The sequence below is a fragment of the Trichoplusia ni genome, chromosome 6 (assembly GCF_003590095.1).
Source record: "Trichoplusia ni isolate ovarian cell line Hi5 chromosome 6, tn1, whole genome shotgun sequence".
NCBI lineage: Eukaryota > Metazoa > Arthropoda > Insecta > Lepidoptera > Noctuidae > Trichoplusia > Trichoplusia ni.
Window position 1 is genome coordinate 1,218,507 of NC_039483.1, and position 24,200 is coordinate 1,242,706.

The 24,200-nt window shown below is 34.9% G+C and overlaps 1 protein-coding gene across 1 annotated transcript in view; it reads left to right on the plus strand.

The window, feature by feature from the left end:
- LOC113494952 (barH-like 1 homeobox protein) overlaps positions 1 to 22,085 on the plus strand; it is a 54,259-nt gene extending 32,174 nt beyond the window's left edge. The window contains exon 2 of the mRNA XM_026873490.1: positions 21,376 to 22,085. Coding sequence (XP_026729291.1) covers positions 21,376 to 21,767 — 392 coding nt within the window. The 3' untranslated portion in view covers positions 21,768 to 22,085. The remainder of the gene's footprint in view (positions 1 to 21,375) is intronic.
- Positions 22,086 to 24,200: the final 2,115 nt, after the last annotated feature.

Here is a 24,200-nt window from a genome sequence, read left to right on the forward strand (position 1 = left end):
AATTACGTTGGAAACGAAGCTACTAAGAGATAATTTCATTTTAACGGCCTCAATTTGCTAATAACCACAGCTCATTCATTACGGCTTGGTTCAGCAACGTCATAGTGTTTTGTTTCCATTTTATGAAGAATCATCACCGGTGAATGAGTAAGAAATGAGAATTTTTTAAAACCCCGTATTAATGTCGAATCACCGTCGCGATTGCTTTCGATATTTTTAAATTAGGAACGTTCGCCGGCGCCCTTGTTCTAGCTCACTCGCTAATGAAGATTTCGTATGCGGCCGTCCTTTTTTGTCAGCCATATCTGTTTGTTTTGAACTCACCATCAATTTATTTTCGAGTTTTAAATTAGGTGTGTGTAGCACCGGGCTGTTGCCGTCTCGGCTGGCGCGCGGCGGCGGCATCGCGGCGTCCCGCTCGCGCGCGTCGCCTCAGTTTGTTTTATGCGTGACGCGCCCCGCCCCTACTTGGTCGGCGGCACGGGCGGCTGCTTTGACCGGTAGCACTGCAACTCGTTATCTGTTTTTTCTTTCGGGCGGTGTGTGTCCGGCCTAATATTTGTGTAGGACGTTGAAAAAGTCGTTTTGTGTACAGTGGGAGGGCACAATGTGTTGTTGTTCCGTTTATTGCCGCTGTGCCGCTTGCTGCTGCCGCGTTAATCAGCCAATATACGCATCGGTTGGTCGGCAACATCTGAGGAGCCTTAAAGGCCCGCATAAATTTTTATTATTCAGATTACCTTAAAGTGTAAGTGGTTGTATAGACGCATTCAATTCTTATTATATTGCTCAATAGCTTGCAAGAAGCTAAGCTTTCTGACGAGTATTTTTCACATGACATGTTTATTCATTGTATGAGATTAAAATAAATTTCTCCTTGAATAATTTTCGTTCTAATTTTCTCTCATTATTTATGTCCCACCCACCAATACGTTGTGATGTAAAGAACGCACGACAACCAGAGGGCACTTTGTCCTCGTTTCGTTGTTTTCAGCTGAAATATAGCTGCTAATGAGGGCTAGTTCGTAATTCCAGTGATTTGTCGCGATGTCGTGCGGGCGCGCGGTTAGACGCGCGATCGGACGCGCGATACCGCGGCACGCGACCGCTCGACGGCGAAACGGCACGTAACCACCCTAATCGTGCCCCCGATTTGATTGTGCACGGAACTAATTCTTATTTGGTTTTCACTGCAAATTAGTTTATGGTCGAAGGAAACGCAAATAAGTGCGTAAACGAGTTACAAGGAAATTTTGAAAAAAGTGGATAATGTTAATGATTACGTTAATACAAATGGTACTGTTCATTTAAACTGATTCTTTCTTTTGTTTCGTTTTACAAAGCTGGCAAAATACAAACAAAACATTTGCAACGAATTCGCAAAACATTTTAACAACACGACCATTCTAAAAAGTTCGTAATACAACAAAAACACGTCTTTATCTAATCTCAGTGTGAGAATTTAATTAATACTATCAACACTCGCGTCAATACATTTATTGAACAGAATTCAATTTTATGCACTTGTGAACAGAGCGAATCTGCAATATCATTTACACTTTAGCGAGCTTTACGATTGCAGCGCTTTACAATGCCGCTAATGCTTATACAAATAAACTGGGATGTGTAGGGTAGTCTTCAATGTATATGATGTTGAGAATTTGTTTTGTTAAGCTGTTGGTTTGATAGTAGCCCCTAATCTGTGCTAATGTTTGTAAGGGAAGGGTGATTCGGTACGCTTCAACACGATTGCTCTTTTTGTCAATTTTCATTTCGGCTGGGGACCGGTTTGCAATGTTTTTTGTTGTTTCTGGTTCATTTATTTAACATATTTTTTTATGTAATTAATGTTTATTCTGTTTGCATTGGGGGACGAAATGGAAATCATGTAAACGTTTGAGATTTAATTTTCTTTGACTCAGTACCTCTTTTACTAATGGAATAGAAGGAATAATAGAATAAAGATTTCGTGTCACAAATCAAAACGAATATTGTCTATTTATTACAATTAATAAGATATCTATTGTTTATCTACAGCACCTAATTTGAGGTTCTTAAAAAATTAGCCTCAGCTTAACAATTAGATAATTTCACAAACGTATACATAACAAAAAATCATACATTTACAAGTGCACCGTAATAGTCTTTATGCCAACAACATAACAATATAACAGCTAAATGGTCATCGAACATGCTCAAACAATTATAATAATATGAGTGCAGAATCAGTTTTGACATCTGTATGCGTGTTCTAGCGGCGATATTATCAAACATGGCTGCATTCGTATGTAATGGGCATATTAACAAATGTCATATTGTTACGTACTAGTGAAATCATTTAATGTATTGGATTGTTTGAAATCATGTCTAAATGATAGTATATTTAGAAACGCAAAACTGGAAAGACATTTTTGAGAAAAAAAAAATAAGTTTAGATATCTGCGAAAATTGAAAATGAATTCGTTTCCCAACTATTAATAAGGTTTACACTGCCTCACTATATCAATGCACAAAACTCACAGCCCATCAAAAAATAAACAATCGAACTTCCAAAACAAATTACATAATAGAAAACCATAACGCCAACAAAAGACGATCGCAATAAGGTCTTATAGACACCGAGTGCGTATAATAGTGAGAATACGAAGTAGTGGCTCGGAAAATGACAGAATAACGCGGCATTGTGCGGCTACACGCGATTGTTCGCGCGCGTCCAAGCGGCTTAATGCACCCGGTGTGCTCACAGCTTTATGGCCCTACTGAAATTCTTTGTGGAAACTTTGTCAATAGAGAATTTATTAATGTTATAAAATTTGAAGATTGTGTTTCGGCTTCTGAAATAGTTTTTGGTTGGTAGTGTAGCAAAATCGTTTATGTTTTAAAGGTGATCTATGATGTAATATAGGTACTTCACATAGTCGTAATACATATTGTAAAAATCAAGAGTTTGTGTTGGTTGGAAGTGTATAAAAATGTCTGCTTAAAGAATAAAGCTCCTATTACCAGTAGCTTTAAGACCACTGCTAATTGAGCGTAATTAAACCAGCAAAATATAGAAACTAGAATATAGCATGATTCTTATCTATCTATTTATACTAAAAGATTAACTCTGATAACGGATGAAAGCGAATATGAGTGCACGATGGATACAAACGCATTAATTTGACACTATCTTGTTTACATCTCGGTCTTTTGAGCCAACTGTTTGTCATATGTCACTAGCAATTAATGACGGGAATTATACCAGACTTGTAGCTGTCAAATTATATCAAGAGCATAGACAATCTCGTACAGTGAATGAATGGGGATGAATCATTTGTGTCTGACGTCTGGGTCTCAATGACTGGTTAGATATAAAATGATGAATCTTAAACAAGGCCTTCTGACAGTTTTTTTTCCTATGTATGTAATAAACTTTCTTAAATATTCTGAAACGATTGCGCGACGTCACTACACAAAAATTATTCAAGTTCTTTTTGTGATGTTTTCCTTCACCGTTTGCCAGGAGTGTCTCAGAATAGTTACAAATTTAATCTGAATTTAAAAATCGTATTTTTTCTTTTAGATCAAATTTAAAAATTCTTCATAGAATCACAAGGCCATTGCAATATTTTTACAAATTATACGAAAAACATGGATTGAATAGCCCAATAGAAAAAAAACACCATAAATTCTCATCAGACCTCATCAAGTCGATGACCAGCCAATAAAAATCAGTTTTCATATGATTTACTCTCGATGTGTTAAACACGCACACTTGTGGAGCAATGTATCGTAAAATATGTTATTTGTCACACCTACACATGTGCGAGGGGGCACTTGATATGAACAATCATTCGCGCTAATTTTATTGCTACCCGCTGTGTAGAATATACTTTTATAATACACATCGTAAACACGTGTGTGCTATAATAAAACAAAAAGCGAACTGGGCTGATGACAGTGACAGTTCAGAAGAAAATGTTTTACCTAAGTTCTTTTTTCAAAAATTTGTTATAGATTTTTTAGATTATTAGATGTTTAAAAAAGATAGAAGCGGGAATTTTATTTGTATTCAGTTACTTATTTTAAATTGTAATAGAAATATTTGTTAGAATTCTCAATTACTCTTTAAGAGTATACATACAATTTAATTAAATGATAAAATACAGTATTGCATTATTTCAGTCTAAATTTAATTTATTTTCTCCTTTCTACTGAGATCCAATCTCGAATACATCAACAGATTGTGGAGCATTTGATCTTGCATTTAATTCTGATTCGAGTAATCTCGGTGAAACGGTCTCGATAGCTTAGTATCTCCTAAGGTTGGCAGTTATGCTGTCTGGGAATGCAAGATATTTGATTAAAGATTGTCAATTTTGAATACTTGGCGTAAAACGTGGTTATTACTTATTGTATTTTTATAGTGTTTGGGTGAGATCCTAAATCAAGTTTTATCAAGAACATATACCTGTAAATCTACCTTTTTCTTCGTCATATTAGACCTGTCAACTCTAAAAGCTAGCCAGATCGATAGCTCTTTAATAAGCCCTTGCCCGTCTAGACTAGCTCTTACTAATAAATCTAAAATAGAAAACACTAAAAAACTTCAAACGAAAATCTTCTTCCAAACATCAGTAAACCATTTGATGTCAATTTTTCTTCATGTAGGAAACAAATGTAGCGTTATTATCGTGACTTAACGAGCTGTCACCCGGTCCGACGGTAACGAATGTCGATGGCGGGACGTATTCCAACGAACCCGCTCGACTGAAACTGAATGCAATTAACTTTCATTGTTTTATGTCGCCCTGGTACTTGTGGGTGAGCGGTTGGTGTTCGATGGTAGAATTTAGCGAATTTAATTATTTTAGTTAGATTTATGAATTTAATTGTGTCTGTTTAGCAAAAGTTCTGTTAGAGTATGAGTGAACCATATGGATGATTCCTGAAAAGAAATACTCAAACAACAAACAACACCTATATCGATTTTTAAGTAAGTTCTTTCACGCCCAAAAAGTTTTATTTACTAAAAACTACTAAAAAGTATTTAAGCTACCATCCTTCGAAAAAAATAAACAACTCGTAATTGTAAACCTATAGAGTTCTCCGAACTAATTTATATACAAGTACATAATCGGAATCCAGAGATCGTTATAACACGAGCGTTACGAATCACGTAAAATGACAAATGATATAGTTGCGTTCCATTCGATGCTTCATTTTGACGCACCTGTGCGCTGGACCGCGCCCCGCAGCGCACCAGATCGAACCGCGGCTTCTCAATGACACACATAATAAAATACGAGACGACTATCAAAAGGAATGCGGTTTTACATAACGCTGGGAACTAACCGGAACGGTAGCTGTGGACACCTGTCCGTCACTCGGAAAAACTATTTCATGAACATTGGCCTGTATTAGAATACTCCGGAGTGGATATTTCTTGTAAAATGGCAGGTGTTTTTTAGCCGCTAAATGGTATCTATTATTGATTTTACTGTTGATCTTGAGTCTTGAAAAGCCATCAACAATCATCATACAAGTGTACTTTTTACATAGAATCAATATTTTGTTAAAGCTGTAGCTTGTCCTAGGGGAATTCTAATAGAGGCCAGTGATCAACGACACGTATTGACGCTGTCAGGAACTATATTTAAGTGTTCTAATTTCGAATTCAAATCTCGCGCTATACTGCCTTCAAAATGAGTTTTAGAAATTAGTTACATGCTTTAAAGAGGTTGATTATGTAAGCTGTCGAACCTCTATGGAGCCGTAAGCTCAACTAAATACAACAATATTATGCAGGAAAATTACGACTAGCAACTATTTGCATAGTTAATGCAAATATAGTTGCAAAGCAATCCCTTACGACCGGCTTTACATGGCCGCTTGCAAATTACAAACCAAACACTCATTTGTGGGAACATTTATGCTTTTCTTTCATTTTCATGGAAATTTGAGGAAAATTACTGTTTACATGTATTTTGAACTGTAAAACATGTTTATTTGTTTTGATTTAATTTAGTTTCTGCACAAAGTAAATTTTACGACGACATTATAATTAAGTACTACTTACAAAATTTGGATGGAAAGATAAATATCCTCTTTGAACCACCAAATATGATCAATTTAATATCAGTTTGTTGCATAAATCCTAATATTTTAGACTGACATTATAGAAACTCAAAGACTTGGTAACAAGCCATCGTGAATGTTTCTTTCCGCTTAAGTTAACTAAGTACCATAGTTTATGAGACAAACATAAGTAAAACCTACTTTTAAGTATGCAACGCTCGATAAACTACTCTGCTTTTGCAATGAACTTTAATAGAAAATCTCTACGTGACTTTTTAATGTTGTCTTGATGTTTTAATGATTATAACCTATTCAGAAACATTCATTTGTTTTAAGATGTGGACAAGTAATGCTAATTGGTATTCAGCGTTCGAAATTGAAATTTGCTTTAGGAACATTCTTCAACGGACAAGCTTTTGAATTAAGAATGCCAGTTGTGCGACGGAGACGCCGCTATTCTGCGTGTAGTGTGCCGTTTCGTTTGTACGAGTGCAACAGTCGTACTTTAAACGTAGTAGGCTTCCTAGTAAATAGTCATCCGTGATATTTCTCTAAACGGAAGCACGCGTCTGCCATCGCTTGTCGCTCATGAACAAAAAGAACTCCATAAGAACCGGTCGCTAGGTGTTAGAGTCACGAACGAATCAGAAAACAACAGACGCGCCGACGATACGCAGTTACGGAACAATTGTCACAAACAACACGACAAATCGATGTTTTATTACATTCTTGTTGATACGATACATAAGTAACTCTACTTCGAACCGATCCGACTTTTATTGCCAGTTAAAAAAATTCTAATCGATTCTTTTATCTAACAACTTCGAGTAACTATCGTCGGTTATCGATTAAACAAATTAATATAATAAACGACACTTAAAATTCACATAAGTGGCATGTTAAAAGTAAACGGCACGAATTGTAAATAAAAGTTCGTTCTCATAATAATTATCCACGATTAGATAGCTGGCTTTTCACGTTCAATTCAAGTACCTAAGCAACAATTAAGAGCGAAAAATAATCGACTTAGAGAAATAATTGCGAGTCATTTTGCTTTACAACAATGCCAGGAACAATTTGTACTACTTTCATTTATTTATTAATGCTAAAATTAAGTGTTATTTTTCGTTTCGTGCTTTGTTTTCTACTCATGATCGATGTTAAGGGTTACAGAGACCATTGAACATCTCAAACATTATTATCTTATTTATTAATTAAAGAACGGTTGATGGTTCTCTAAATTAAAGTGAACATAATAAAGGATGAACAAAAAATATAAAAATTCAATATTCGAGTCAAATTAGCTTAATCATTAAACATGTCCCTTAATGAAAGTGCTCTTACCTTAGGGCAGCGGATGTAAATCGAATCAATTTGTTAGGAGAGGCTATCACCCAGACTCTACCCAATGTGACAGTTATGACGAGTAAGGGCGTGTCGAGTGCGCCCTCTTCATTTGTCGTACCATTTGCTGGCTGGAATGCGGTGTCATCAGCAGCGAACGGAGCGTGTAATGGAAAACGCCCCTCAGTGACAACCCACCCCTACCATCCCCTCTCTCGCTTAACGCGCGCTAACGAAATTTCAGTTGTTGAGTTTTGCTCGCTTTAATCCGGTTTAAACATGCTTGATATGTTCAAATAGCCGAGATACTGTTTACTGTTGATTGCTTTAGTTTCTGGTGTGAGGAGAGTAATTGATTGTTATATTTTTTTACAGATTTGAGTGATTTTAGCCTAACATTTTTGATCTCTTTAATTAATTTGTAGAGCTGTGTACAAGGATAATTAATTGGATATAAACTTAACCAAAAACTCAGAATGAGGAAATAATTTTGATTAAACAAAACTCAGTTCATGAACTTACTAAAGATTTTGAGAATTAATTTAAACTACTGCCTAATCAGATTTTATGTAGAGCAGTACACATTATAGTGTGAAAAAAAATTATGCAATGCTTATTTAACCTTTATTCTTGTAAGTCACAAGAAAAAGACAAGCCAGCAAAAAAATCAATAAAACAAAATAAAAAGGCCGAGCAAGAGCAAAAAGAAAAAAAAAACACAAAATAAATCGAAGACGGCTAATCTTGAAAAACATGGGTATACGCAATTCGCAGTGATTCTTCACGGGTTGGCAAGTAATTGTAACAAATTACCGGCGTGGGTGCCTCTCCAGTCGATCCCGTGTTATCCGCTCAAATTGTCACCCTAATCCCGGGTCGCACGCCCCGCACTATTTGTTTGCTAAAGGGATTCCGAGTAAGACTGACACTGTGTGAATTACATAAACTATGGCCAAGAAGGTAGTGCTGGATGATAGATTGAAAATATGCGCCGGTAATAAGGTATCTACTAATTTAGAACAATAGATCTTGTGATCTCATTGAATTCAGTTAGTATGTGAGGAAATTAATTTTCACTGTGTTTTCGAGCTTTTTGGGCATGTTACTCTTTAGCCGACTTCAAAAAGAAACAGGTTTTCAATTGGTCTATATTTTGTTGATTTTAGTCTTCATTTCCTCGATTTTATTGTTTCTTTCTTCATTCAACGTGAAATAACTGTCATTTAATCCCATAAAAAATGTTATCAATTTTGATTAATTTAGTATTTGAAGTCGGTTGTATGTTTTTGTTGTTAAGACTACATTAGTTTTAACAAAAGGAATTCTCGATAAATACTCATTATATTAACACACTTTGATACAGCAGCTAATAGTAGACTCATAACGAATTGTCTTATTCTACTAAATACGCTACAAAACAGTATTCTAAAACTAGAATCAACGCACAATTGCACACATATCTCCCACCCTTAGCATTCGCATAGTCTTAAAACAAACACAACTACATTGATTCGACGTTGCTTAGGGACAATCGATTATCAATTTGTCAACAGTCGCTGACACAAATCGATTGGGCCCGATCGGAACGAGCCCAGTTACTGAACTGACTTGACAAATGATCACACAAAGGGTTGTGTTTGTGCTTTAAAAGCTTTCTTTAAAACAATGTATTGGTTTACGAGGTTTAGGGTAAGCGTGTTGTTTTGTTTCATGATTTTTTTTGTATTTGGTTAGGTTTAGAACTTATATTAGTCTAGATTAGTCACTGCTTTGAAAATTTTCAGTTTCTTTTAGACTATTTTTTTGTAAAGAGGCTTATCATTTTGTAAGCAATTGCTGCATACTATACAAATCGTGGTCACATAAACTTGCCAAAAATTTCTTTGCTTTCCTTCGGAAAACTGACTTATACCTTTAGTGTTGTGCGCTCCCGGGACAGCCCGGGATCGCAATAAATCGCCGGAGGGAATAAATCTAATTCGGCGTCGACGTTTAAATTGTCGGCCAGATTGTTCCCGCTGTTTGCCGTAACGTACCACAACGCGGCCAGCGAATAGGCGTCATTTGTTTTATCCCGAGTCCCTGTGTTTGCGGGATTATTTGTGGAAATTTGGGCAAATTGAAATTTAGGCACCAGGTGAATACGATTTATGTAATTGAAAATAAAGATTTACTTGCCTTTCACGATTGGTCTTTGCGAAGATAAAACGTTTTTATACATGGCAAAACTTTTGGTTAAGAGGAAAAAAAGGGTTTATTAATATTAATTAATAAAAAATGGAAAAGGGAATTTCATTTAAAAACATGGACAAAGATCAAAGCCACTACATTCGAGCCTACTATCCAACAATAACATTAAAAGACCAAAGCAACAAACATCTCTACACATTATTAAAGAAACATCAATTCAAAAGCACATTAAAATACTCCATCTAAACGATAGTTAATCTGTTTCTGAACAGTTTGTGAGACAAAGTTATCTATATCCCTATTAGATGACGTGTGTCAGAGGCATGTTTAATGTGGCGTTACTCTGACGCAACTCGCAATACGTCTCAATTAGCAACGCACTGTGCGACAAATGTGAGACAGAGGGACAAATAGTGTCATTTGTAAATATTTCAACTTGTATTGTTTTTGTTTTGGAAAATACGACATGAAAAAGAAATTTATTAAATAAAGTTTCTCCTTTTTGGTTTCAGATATGTGCCATTTTTTTCTGGAACTCTACGTTTGTTGTCTATGTTTTAAGACCACACATTAGCCACGATAGAGGACAAATGTTCCACATTTCTCATATCAGACACTTGAAAACTCATTCATCACTCAAAAAACTTTGACAGACGACTGTCCCAACCTATTTATAAGGTAAAAACGTCCGCTTTTTGGGAAACAAATAGCATTACCATAAATATGTCAGAGTAACGTATTAAAGTGGGTATTTCGGTTAAACCGATGAGATATCTAATTTTTACATACCCTTCGAATTTACAGTTGTGAATTAAGATGTACGATGCTTCTCCCAAAAAGTTGCTTAGACTTTAGTGTATGAAGATAAGGTTGAAATTTGTCTGTTTTTGGTTTTTCAATGTGCAGTGCCTCTGTGGTTTTTGTGTGAGAGCGATGCCGCTAATATATCTGTCGTTGGGGTGTTTTGTTATAGGTTTTAGTGTTGAACACATGGCAGTGATTTGTATGGACCGCACACAAATATCTGTTCATTATTGTTATTGCCCGCCGAAATGTTTGTAATACATTTTTAAAGTGTCACTTCATTCGAAACTCGTAAAACTATTAGGAGGATATATTCATTGTCGTTTGGGCCGTTATTAATAAATATGTTTGGGACTTGTCAGGCGGTTTTAATAATTGGGTGTTTAGTTTTACGGAATTTATGTTGGTTTCAGAAACAAAATTACTTGGTGTACCTATTGTTTGATGTTCCCGATTCAATACTTTTTATCAGCCATTGATACCTAGTTTTATTCCAATGTCCAAGCTTTTGCAGAAATTTTACCATATTCCATAAAAAGCTTTCATCATCACCACTCTCATATGAATCACAGATCAAAAACATATCAAAGCGACTTCATAACATTCCACCATTCCACCGTCACGGCACAAAGCAACTGACAAACATCCGACTTAATAGCTCCTGATCACATCATTTATCAAACTAGATCTCCCTTGCAACGCCCCAAAAATTACCCAGCGGCTCATTCATCCGAATCACACTATTAAAAGATCATCTCCATTTATAAATATAGTCCCACAGCAATATGTCTTTATTCTGTCTAATAACAATTTAGGCAATTATGTGACAAAAGGAAGTGTTTTCGTCGATCGCGTTTTCGTCGGGGCCCGGGGCAAAGCTCCCTGGGGCCCGCGTTATTGCCCCCAGTGATTTATATGCAATACGCGGTATACGCTACCGGTTTTGGTTGCTTTTTTATTTGATGTTGCGTTTGCGGGTAATTGAATTGCGATTATGATTTGGGATGTTTGGTTGTGACGTTACTTTGCTTTGATTTGGTTTTTCGGTAACTTGGTTTTGTATCGTATTCTATGTACCTATAAATTATTTACAGATTACCTTGTGTTTTATTGTAATTTGTAGATTTGTAAATATGGAATTTGGTAGTATTTACATTATGCAAATCTATTTATGAATTTTTATTTGAAAATTACGAAATAAAGTCAATTCAGATTATGATTCAATCAACAGGTTTGATCAATAGCAATCAACTTTGATACTTACTGCTACTCACCAATTGGTATTAAATTCTGTATTTCAAAACAAACAATATTATTCAAGTCCCACATTACACAGTGAGACAAAAGCCACCACACTAACTCTTACAAATTGTTGTTAAATTCGATTTATGTCCGACCGCGTCGCGCCCGCCGTGCGCTGTGGGAAAGACAAATGTGACGATTGTCGCATCTAATGCTTACGTTACGATTTGTCGCAGAATGCCGTTAAAAGACGAAAGATGAGGATGATTTCGTGTTTTCCTACGAAATTTAGTAGTACCTGTTATACGAAGGTATCAAATAATTCTGTTGTTTATAGGGTAGTATCAGATTCAGTTCTGATTTTTTTTGCAACAGGACTTAAAAAAATCGCAACAGCGTCTGGAACTGCAACTGCAACAGAGTCTGAACTATGTCTGATCTAACTTTTACGAATTCATATTATACAAGAATTTTATTTTTAACATTAACTTAAAAATGTTATTTACATATAAATGTTGCGTATTAATCACTTACATTTTTTTTAATCTTCTCATCGAAAACACTATATTGGTACGCAAGTAAAACCAAACTTAAACGTAAAGTAACAAAAACAATTGTCAATAAATCACACCATTTAAATTGACCTTAAAATATTGAAGTTTTCTCAGCAATTATTCCTAAGCACCTACTTAGAAGCGTAGTTTATTTTCCAATTAGCGTAAATCTTAATGATTAGGACATATAGAAACATTAGTAATTAACTTAGTCTTGTTATTAGTGACATGTTGTTATGAAAAACAACGAAACAATGGCAAATAGCAACTTACAGGTCATTCGTCGAATGCTATTTGTCTAGTACAATTATTAACAGCTCGCGACCAATGACTTTTACCATATTACCCTGGCAGTTTTGTTAACATATATATATAAGCCGAAAATCGATCTCAGTGGCGTGCACTTGGAGAGGCCTATGTCCAGCAGTGTACTGCGATAGGCTGATGATGTGATGTGTGATGTGATATATATATCTTAAATTCGCCATATTGGTCCTGGCAGTATTTAAAATGATCTAAATAAATATTTTAAATAACGAGGCACGTCGGCCATTTGCAATAAAGTTTGTAATTGGAGAAAGAACACAGAGCTGTTTTTTTTTATTTGACAGTCCATTCAGCCAGTATTTTTTGATTAAATATAACAACAACAAACCGTTGCAATCTATAGTCACGATTTAATTGACAATAAAGCAAATAAAAAAGGAAATCTTTACGACTGTAAGTTTGTCTGTCTCACTTGAAACACTTAACCTGCACGGTTAGCGACTGAAGCAAGTTAAACAAAAAGTAAATAAAATATAGTTAGGATAAACTCGAGTGGTTTCTCAATTGGTCTCAAACGGTTTGTTTTGACTACCCTACGTTTAAGAGGATAAAAAACGCCGTTATCTTAACACTGAGACTTCAAAGTGTTTCAACTCTACTCATGAAAATAATAGAAAATCAATAGCATTTGTTTTTTATTTTGTGACAATGTTAGTTTTACGCTAATAATAGGAAATTAGACTGTCCTACACGTGACTAAAATTAAATAAAAAATGTATATTTTTACGCATGGCAATTCGAAAAATCCAAGAAATCACAATAAAACATGTATGACGCATACAAAATTGCAAACCCCACATTCAAATTAAATTCCAGTAGTTTGCCATCATTTCCATGCAAAATATAGTCAATGGCGTCAATTTAAATAATCATTTAAGTACACATATTATCGTCTATTGTACTAAGATTTGAAGTATTGTAAGTGCAACAGCGTGAAGATATTAATCTTAATGGTACATGGCCTGCAATGTATAAGTACAACTGTACGCATAAAGTACACGACCCGCAATGTACGTACTGCGTTTTAAAAGAACGGCTGGCCTTGACAGCCCGTGTCAAATGCTAAACGAGTGTGCGGTACTGTCAATCAGTGTAACAGGCAAATTAATATGGCCGCCGAACATGGCGGCAATTCAAGTGCCTGCATTAGCGAGAGTCTGTCTGCGGCACTAAACGTTGGAAGCATTCGATTACTCGTATTTAAGTTTGGAATAGTCGATTATTTAAACATTTATTTTTAATTTTGTTGCATTAACTATAATCGATTATCCAATGATATATTTTTGTTTTATTACTATTTGCTTTTCTTTAAATCTATCGAGTTTCCAACTGGAATTATATCAACGCAACGTAACAAAAAATCCTTGCTCTGTCATCTACCGCATTTAACGAGGGACTACTTAAAACACTCAGATACATTTTACTAATGTCTGAAAGCATAAACTAAAGACGATTTTACGATAAAGATCGGTCGTTACGTCACGGCTCATGCACTGACTGCTGGTACACCACGCGTGCAACGTTTTTGTCAAGCCGCCTTTTTGAACACACGGCACACGGCTTTTCACGTTCATAATTAGAACGCTTCTGTTGAGCGTATGGACAATTAGTAAGCGCCCTTGATTTATGTAGCTGAAACATTTGAAAATCGATTTTTGTGTTTCGAACGGAATTCTGGCGCCATCTTTGATCGGGCCGCTTTTGTAATGAGAACATTTTTTTCTTTAGAGAATAATGACATTTAAGATTCGCTTACTCAAAACATTTTATAACACTTATGATGTAAACCCTCGTATGTATATTACTAACAATTAATCAACAGCATAAGTAACTGTAGTACCAGATAATCACCTTTAAATTTACTAATCAAATTAAACAAAAGACGATCTACGTACGTGAGTGATCCACTCAATAAATTCCTTAGTATTATAGACAATAATAGCAGCGAACGCCGCCAACGCACCAAAGACAATGTGTTGTAATTTATGCCATACTAATTGTCAGTAATGAGACATTGTGGCATTGTAGCGTGGGCCCGACGGCATTTATGCGCAATATGCTACGTTTGTCACACATACTCATACTAAACATTAATTAATTAAAGTAATTTAATGCTCCGTAATGATCGAGTAGATATATCGACTCAATTACAGTCCGTTTGAACTTACGAGACTAGTCTAGGAGTCGCGACTCTTGTAAACTAGAACAGAGTATATAACATTTTTATTAAAGTACTTATTATTTGGAGAAGTCATTTAGATACTCGTTTATTTTGTTGAGCATATTTTCTGGCAAGTGGGTTAACTCAAGTAAAATTAACGGTGATTTATAATCTAAGTAGCCCCGTTGCGTCGAAAGTAATTTACCCAAAACTAAGTGACTATTGAACATTTCCCAGCGGTTCGCCGTCCAATATCTTACAAAATAAACTATGACTGCAAACAAATAAATGTAATTTGAACACGATTTTTGTTGAAACGATTTGATGGTTTTTTTTTTTTTTAATCTGATGGGCAACGGGGCGTAAAACCAGAAGGTCCTACGTGTTTGGTCGCGGCACCCGAATGTTTCAGGCCGTGTGAACAGCGCCCGTGAGAATGTGGTCGAAAGTCGATTGTTTTATTGGATTATAGTCCTCGCTCCATCATCGTACTGTCACCAATTGCCTCCACCAATACCGTAGGCGGATCTGAAGCCATTTCTACCACATTTATCACTGCATTAAAAGCATTACACGCCATCAAATGTCTTGCAGATTGTACTGCGTTTAAATTCGTACCACCACACCTATAACTCTTTTGAATGACTGTAATGCAACCCTGTTTTCAATAAACATACGATTTATGACTTCAATTTGTTTATTGAGCATGCATGCGTTGAAATCGTGCCAAAAGTAACTCAATTAAAATAAATGAAAACATCGAAAAGCATGACCTATTATTTCTTATTATATCACGTTCAATTCCGGTCGCCAAGTACGCAAAAAAAAATGCAATTTCATAAAGAATTCGAATATTATTTTGACACGGATTCCAAGAAGCGACCGCAGTTCGCAACTAACCGAATCGTCTGTGATCGCTGCGATTCGATTCGACCGCAATTCACTCGTTTGTCAAATTGGCAGTTTGTACTTTTTGCGTTTTTTTTATACGATCACATAAAGCACCGGCCGCAAGACTTTTCTACTCTACCACCACTAAAACAACACACTAATTTTAAATTAAAAAAAGTCGACTTAACCGGATACTTATCCCTAATTAAGAAGCAAAAACATCGTTATATGTCACGCACCATTTTGCCGCGGCACCACAAAGTGTGTGTCACTAAGTCGTTTCAGCCGCTTCAGTCGACGCAGTCCCAGTCGAAATAGGCCGTGCTATTAACTCACCCGTTAAGACGAAACGCTTTGTAATATGTTTTGATAATGGCGGGCTGTTGTGACGTTTTTTGATACCGTAGCTAAGTGACACATGTTTCGAAATATAATTAGACTCGTATTTATAAATGTAGAGCCAATGGCAAGTGATAATGTATTTCTGCAATGCGTCGTTTATTTTTATTTTCGGCAATTTAAATGTAGATATTAAGTCTTAAATGGTATGGGCAAAAATTACAGAACATCATTATTGCTCATTTAAAATCTTAATAACTACGTAATAAAGTAATAAACATTAATCAAAACATAAAATAAATTATATTTTTGTGCACAATGACAATTCGTTAGCAAGCGCTAATTTAGCTCCGAAATTACCGTGATTGGTCAAAACAAAAACTTAGTACCGCGTTTTTATAAAACAATACGAAATAGCGGTCATTAATGTTTCGTCCATTTGTATTCATGCAATCAAATAACATAGGCATTATTATATTTATATTTTTTGGTAGCGATACCCAGTTATTACGAGTAGTTCGTGTAATTACGTTTAGTGATGCATTTTGCATATTAATCAGGTAAAAGGATATTATCGAGTAATCTATCTTGATATTTTTCGTATTTTATGATATGGGCGTAATTACTTTTATTGTAAATGTTTATAACACTTGTAAAAAGTGGATTGGAGGTAGGATTGTGAGGACACGCCCGTTTCCGTTGGATCGCAAATTATTAAGATTCTAAATTTTTTATTGTTGTACTTCGTTCTTATTTAACTCTTAAATGCATGCACATGTTCTTTAACGTTAAGTTTGTAAATCTTTTGTAGTCGCCTCAGTTCCAAAGCTCACGTAATCTTCAGATCATCTATTTAATTTCCCTTTTGTATGTAATCTAGAAGTTCAAAAGCTTCAAATATTATTTGGAACGTCAAGTTGCTGTCAACTATTTATCATGCTATCTCTCTCATTGCAACCAATAAAATTGAGACAGAATCACATTTAAGAATTAAAGATTTGTCAGCATTTCAGTATTCTCTCGTTCATTTATTAATACATCTTATTACACGTAAAGGGTTCATCAAACAGCATTATAAGTAGGTATATAACTGGTCACTGAACCGGTTTGATCGCGAATCACTTTACTGGCACTTACCTTTATGCATTGGTCCAGTTACTGCATAAAAACATTCACTTAATAACTTGAATGCTGTTAACAAGATAAGCAGGCTCAAATTAATGTAATTGACAGAAGCAGAGATTGAAATATGTATGCTTTCCTACTGAATCTTAAATTGTAACTATAGTACAGGCACAAATAAAATAGATATCACCCTCTATAAAGAGGGCAGGGGGAAGTATAAATACAGAATAAAGCTTAACCTAGCATTTACTGTAATAAAACTAGAAGAAAATAAAGTTCTTTTTTCAAATAGTGATAACATAATGTCATGCTAACTAACGCTATAGCACCTGTCGTTAGTCTAGTTATTGCATATTTAAAATAGACTCAACATTTCATGCTCCATTCGATTACCTCTTGCAGTTTCAATATCGATCATTTTACTCGATTCCTAAAACCTGCCAATCGATAACAAAAAATCAATGCAGTACATTCTACCCTGTTTCGCTACGCTTTTTCGGCATGTAGGTCTAAACAAGCGTGGTATGCTAGGAAAGGAGACTTCCATTGTGTCGGGTTCCGCATAACAAGGTGTACGAGACAAAAAACCTTAAACAGGACATTCAATTTGTGGTCGTTAAGAGCTGTCCACCGCTATTGTTCAAATATCACGATGAGGGATTCGGGTGGAGGTTGTTTAACGCGAGCAAAGGCGATGATCGAGTGATGTTCGGGGCTTATTCGTTGCCGAAGTTAGAAAATGATAAGTGGCTAAAGGGAAAACTGGTGTGTAATTCCATCTAGAAAACGAAAGTTTCAATTTTAAAGAGAGCTGATAGTTAGAACTGTAGCATGAGCTGTTGGTAGAACGAAACCTTTCTAACAATAGTTGTTCTTACAAAACTCCACCAAAAACTCACCAAATTAACACGGTGACTACACAACAGCTAAAAATCATTGTTTTTCCATCAATTACTTTTTGTATTGTAACGACTCGATAGCTCAGTATTCGGCTAGTTACACCCAAGCCGTTACCGATTAACCCTAGTTCGCTACAAAACAACATCGACCTTTAAATGCACCATTACGTGCGTATCGATTCGAGAGTCGCACCTCTACTGATTACGACGACCAATATACATAGCACTAAGCGATACCATCGCAAACTGTTATACATTGCGCGCTCACCAAAAGATTTTTAATGACGCGTTAATCAAAAGAAGCAATGGATGTTGTATGTTATGTTATATTGTTACTTTTTCGAGAAGAAAAGGGTCAGTCCGTTGATCCTCACACACAAGCCTGTACGTGATGTTATTGAGAAATTAATTAAGTACGCAAGGTACAGCCATGACAAAATAAAACGATGAAGGAAGTCTTGATTCTCCACAGCTTTTGATGGCACCAGCAGATTAAGATTCAGCTTAATTCTGATAAATGATGCGGTCAAAATCTATCGACCTTGCGATTCTGAACCGAGTTTCTTTAAGCGTTTTTGTTAGTAAAAAAAACTGTAATTAATTAACTTTATTGCAGAATACGTTTTTGCTTTTATTCTCATAATGTTATCTTAATAGATCCTTGTTGTGATCTGTTAATCAGAATGTGATAAAAAACCGAAATTACTGTTAGCTTACAAATGGTTGCTTTAAACCATTTTCGACAGAACTTGCCTGTTTTTATACTGGTCTTAATGTAACTTTTAATAATTTCTACCAAAATTTTGGGCCAAAGTGCCCTAAACCATTATCCTTTCTGTGACACAATCAGGTGTTACCATAACTAATTCGAAGTTTTTTGTGTATCTTTAACGATGTCTTTGAGTCGGCGCTTTTTTAGCACTTTGCCTGTTTTATTCACATGTAATTGAGGTCCGGATTCGCTAAGGATACGATTAGGCGATGATTAATACAGCCGGCGATCTTTACTAACCTTTACTGTTAGCGGGCGAATAAGAATTAAGAAAACTTAGAACTGTTAGGACTAAAAACTAGACGTTTTTAATTACATGGCTTGGAATACTTTAATAAATCTTTTGTTATTTCGTTCTTATTTAATGTATATTCATGACAGTTGTTCAATATACTGGCATAAAAAGAAAAAAAAAACACATCGAAAGTGAATGGATCAAATTTGTTTATGTGGAATGTTTAAAAAAGATTCCAAACGATTCTAGGTAACGTTCGAATTTTAAAATAAATTCCTTTATATTCGCGCTCAATAATGAGACGTGTCGACCGAGTGGAGATGACGTGTGACGTGTGATAAATGCGATGGGATTTATTTAATTACCGCTCCATGCATTTCCATGTCCTGTTCCTGCTAATTGATTTCTTTGATGTATCGGATTCATTCTATTTAAAAAAATGTTATTTAGCGAACATGATTAATTTATTTTTTTGAAAACGTTCTAATTGCGGGTTTTTGATGTAAAAACTTGTTAGAAACATGACAAAATGTAATTCATCACTTTGTTCATTTGCGAATAAAATTGAATTTGATTTTTCGAGTCATTTTTGCAAACTTCCTAAAATCCCTCAAAATCATAATTATTGTTCCAGCTTAAAATATTCAGGGCTTAATCGGAAGTTATTAAAATTTTTAACGATACTAAGTGAGTCACGACAAGACTGAAAGGTTAATCATCGCATTACGTATATGACGAATACTTTTGCCGCCAAACCGACCAACAACTTTACTCGACATAAAAAAAATGATTTTCCTTTTACCTGCGGTCAAAGTAATTGTACATTAACTTCAAAGTTGTGAATCTCAATAAATCCAACAATGCATAGCCCCATAGGCAGTTTCGCTTAACGACTAACATATTTAAAAAGTATGGATAATTTTTATTATAATCTGTGGTCAACCGCGCAAATATCTCCGAGGAGGTCGCTTTACGTTTTTTTTTTAATGACCATCAACAATTAATGATTCCTTATTTAAAAATTGGTTGCTTGTTGGAATTTCCTATTCTTAATATTATTTGTTTTCAAATCATGTAAAGTATAAAATATATAGAGAGAAAAATATATACAGGGTGTAAAAGTAAGCGAAAAAGGCAAATAGGCAAAAATTCTGATAAGGAAAATACAATTACACTATAACAGTGAGGGTTTTGTTTCATAGAGACTTATCTCACGTATCAACCAATAACCATTCACATTATAATTATGCCAACACTATAAAAATAAATGGGTTAATTCTAAAAAAATATCAGTCCGTGCAATTTGAAAATAGATAATACAAATGTACCGGATGTTGAGATAACGCCATTGTTGTTCTGTCTTCATTTCCTTTACGTTTATTGCCAGAGCAATAAATAGAAAATTGAGTTTTAACAGGCGTGGAAAATATTTACAAAACTTAAATACATAACTACTTTAAGTTTTTAAGCGCAATTAATGGGTTTCATCATAACTTTTTATCGTTTTAGTAATCTTATTTTAGTAATTATAAAACTTATTTAGCGGCTGTCTTTTCTTACATGGTGTTTGCAAAAAAATATATAACGATTAGAACTATTTATCTACAGTTCGGTTAAATAATAATAATGTAAAGGTGCATTAACTACCTTAAAATATTAGGAAAAGATGATATTAATATTATGGTCGTAATGGATTTCAAAATTAGAAACATTGTTTTATTCGATTGTTTTTTCATCATTATAAAACTGTTTTACCGACAACCCGTATATGATTGTCTGCTCGTTAAAATGTAACGATACCTGGGTGTGTTTTATAGTGCTTTTTACGACAGACCAGTAACATTTTAGCGCTGCGGGCCTTTTATTGCAGTGTCATAGACTCTGGTGTTTTAGTGCTTGATAACGAGTGGAGGTTATCTGCCGAGCCACCATAGACAACCTTTTGCTTTTTTATTTCCAACCTATTATTCGAAACCTGATTTCTGTGACACCTCTCGAGGCGCGATTTAGTGTTGTGATTGATTTTATAAGGCTGTCAGCTTAATCGAAATGAGTTATTGGTGTTTATGAGTTTGCTGATTAAACGTAGATATATTAAAGTGGTTGTAAGGGAATATTTCTTGCGAGTTTTTGTAATATTGAGAAATATTTACAGTCCGACATTTAAGAACTTAGTTCTGCAACAACTAATCGTCAGTATTCGTGTACTAGTTCACAGCATTATATTAATTACAATGACCTCAGAGAAAGGCACTTCGTTAGTAACAAAAAAATCTATGGAAATTTGACTAATCAACAAACGAGTTTGAATCCATCGTTTAACACAACTTTTTTCCTTTTAATACCTTGTCAATTGGCCACTTACTAAATTCTTTTTTACACATAGTTAATAACTTAATAACCGTGACTAATTCCTTGATTTTTTGTTCCAGATGGTCAGTCGAATCACCTGAATCTCTTCAACTCGAGGCCGCAGCCAAAGAAGAAGCGGAAATCGAGAACAGCCTTCACGAACCACCAGATCTTCGAACTGGAGAAACGGTTTCTGTACCAGAAGTACTTATCGCCGGCCGACAGAGACGAGATAGCGAGCTCACTCGGCCTGTCCAACGCGCAAGTCATCACGTGGTTCCAGAACAGACGAGCGAAGCTCAAACGAGACATGGAGGAGCTGAAGAAAGACGTGGAAAGTGCTAAAGTGCTCTCAGCTCACAAAAGCTTCTTAGAAAACGTGACTGATCTCGGGATCCTAAAGAAGAAGGCCATGAGCATAGGCGCGAGTGAGGAGGCGGCCACCAATCTAGTAGTGAACGCGTCCAAATGAAACGAGGCAACACGCGCGATCGCGACCGACCTCACCTACGATCGACGCGTGCTCGACTATTAAGCCCAATAGTCGATTACTCAGTGACAATTTTATCGTGTAACAACACTATTGAATTGAATTTTTAGTACGAACATTCTAGTGACGTTAGATGTTTTTATCTTCACTATTAATAGTATTTCGTAAAGTACATCACTATTTAATACGTCTGTAAATAGTATTAGTTGACCGTAGTGTATTGTTGTACAAATCTTATGAAGCTTCGTTCGAAATAAATGTGATAGTTGATTTTATTATTTAAGTACTTAATATTTTATAGAGATATTCCTAAATTATTTATTTTTGTTGGATTGTCGGCTGGCTTACGGGACAACATTATTTTTTATTTAATTTAAAGATTTTTTGAATATGTAATAGGGATATATTGTGTAGATACCGAAGTTTAACTTTTCCGTTTAATGTGCAATAAACAAGATAAATTTAGATCATCTCTGAGCCAGTTACAGCATCCAGCTGACGTTACTATTTGTAAATATAAATGTAAAGGTAGTTTGTTTAGTAATTAAATCTTAATGAGTAGTTTTACGATATTAATGAGAGTTCGGGAGTAAATGAAGTGTATAGTACCTATTTCTTATCTAATTTTTAATTAGTAAGCGCAATTACTAATTTGAAATTAGTTTAAATTGTGAATTTCTACTAATGGACTACCAGCAGTGTGGTGAACGAATATTAATGGTAATGACTAAGTAATTTCATGTAATTTTAACACCGTTACGTGCAAAATAATGAAGGCAGTCGTAAAAATTACAATTATTTCAAAGCGCAAACTAATTATTTTCCAGTTTAACAATTTTGTATGCGTTGTGTATGTTATTAGTCAGTTATATCACTAATTGAATGAATCGGCAACAATTTTGTTTAACTATTGTATAAATAACTTTCGTCGTTGTCAAAATAAATTTTATTAATTACAGTAATTATTGAATACCTATATTTTGTAATTAAATGTTGATGGATTTATGCTGTGTAAGATATACGCGAGTAACTACACCATGTATTTGGAACACTAAATTGTATTCCTAATTGTAATAAATACAAACTATTTGAGATCAGTTTCAAGCTTTCAATTTATTTATGTTAACAAATTAAATCGATACCGAATTGAAAAATAGACTAATGTCTGCGAACCACACTATAGAATTTTAAATAAGTTCATTTTTAAATCTGGAATACTAAATAGACGTTTTTATTTATGTGTTTTTTTTTCTGGAAGGCAAAGGAAACTGTTTTATAGTGAATTCTTGTTCCTACTACGATATTAAACAGCTAAACATATAATTGTAACGTATGCTATAGGCACGGAGCGTGCTTCGACAACTATGTGAATATTACTTAGTGTAAATAAACATTATGTGTTCTAATGCGTTTGTTTCATTCCACCCTTAGATATGACAAAGAAAAACAACTGAATTTGTTACTGAAACATTGAAAAAAACAAACAATAATTTTGACTTCAGTGCAAAATCTAAACTATACCTACATCTAAAATGATGAATAATGACGTCACTACTTACATTTCCGTTTAACGAAAGAGCAATTATTCTAATTTAATACGATGATCATGCCATAGTATATCAATATATCCACGACTATAGGAAAATTAACAGAAGGGTGTAAACCAACAATAGATACTTGTAGCAAGGGCCTTAGTAACTTGATGAACGTCTCAAATGGTATTAGCGAACTTCAAAACTGTATTTCTTTTTTAAATGGATTCCCTCAACAAGACGTGTTTTATGTGGGGCTGGGTCCGAAACTAGTCGGGCATTCCCGATAAATACGCGTGAGTAAACCGTTACATCATTTAATAATGAATTGACGTTGATTTGCAGCATTATCAGCAACATTTTCAGGGGGTCGATAGTCATCTGTTACACAAAGACTTTTGCAATTGTGGAAGCCAGATACAGAAGTACATGACAAAGAGATTTGTCTATTTGTCACAAATGGAAGGTCGTAACACAACACAATAATATAGGTTGAGGTCCATCGAGCTTCTCTTAAAAAAGAACGCTTAAACTGTTAGTTAATTAAAAGATGCAGTCTGAGTATATAATAAATATAATGTAAGTATCGTTGTGAAGTTATCTTTGATGGCTACGAAATATTAGATTCCACAATCCGATTAAGTTACGTTGAAATTATGATGATTTAAAACGTTCAACACTATTGTGGGCCAATGTTATGATATGCCAGTTAAAATTCGCAAAAAGAAAGAGCAAAAATCGTGGTCGCTAATTGAAAAATTAACTGATCCGTAAAATTCACCTCAAATCAAAAATACTGTAGCCTAACGGAAACACTATACCACGCAGGATGAACTAAACAAATAAAAAACAATTAAGAAAGTTTCGTTCATTCTTAATAATT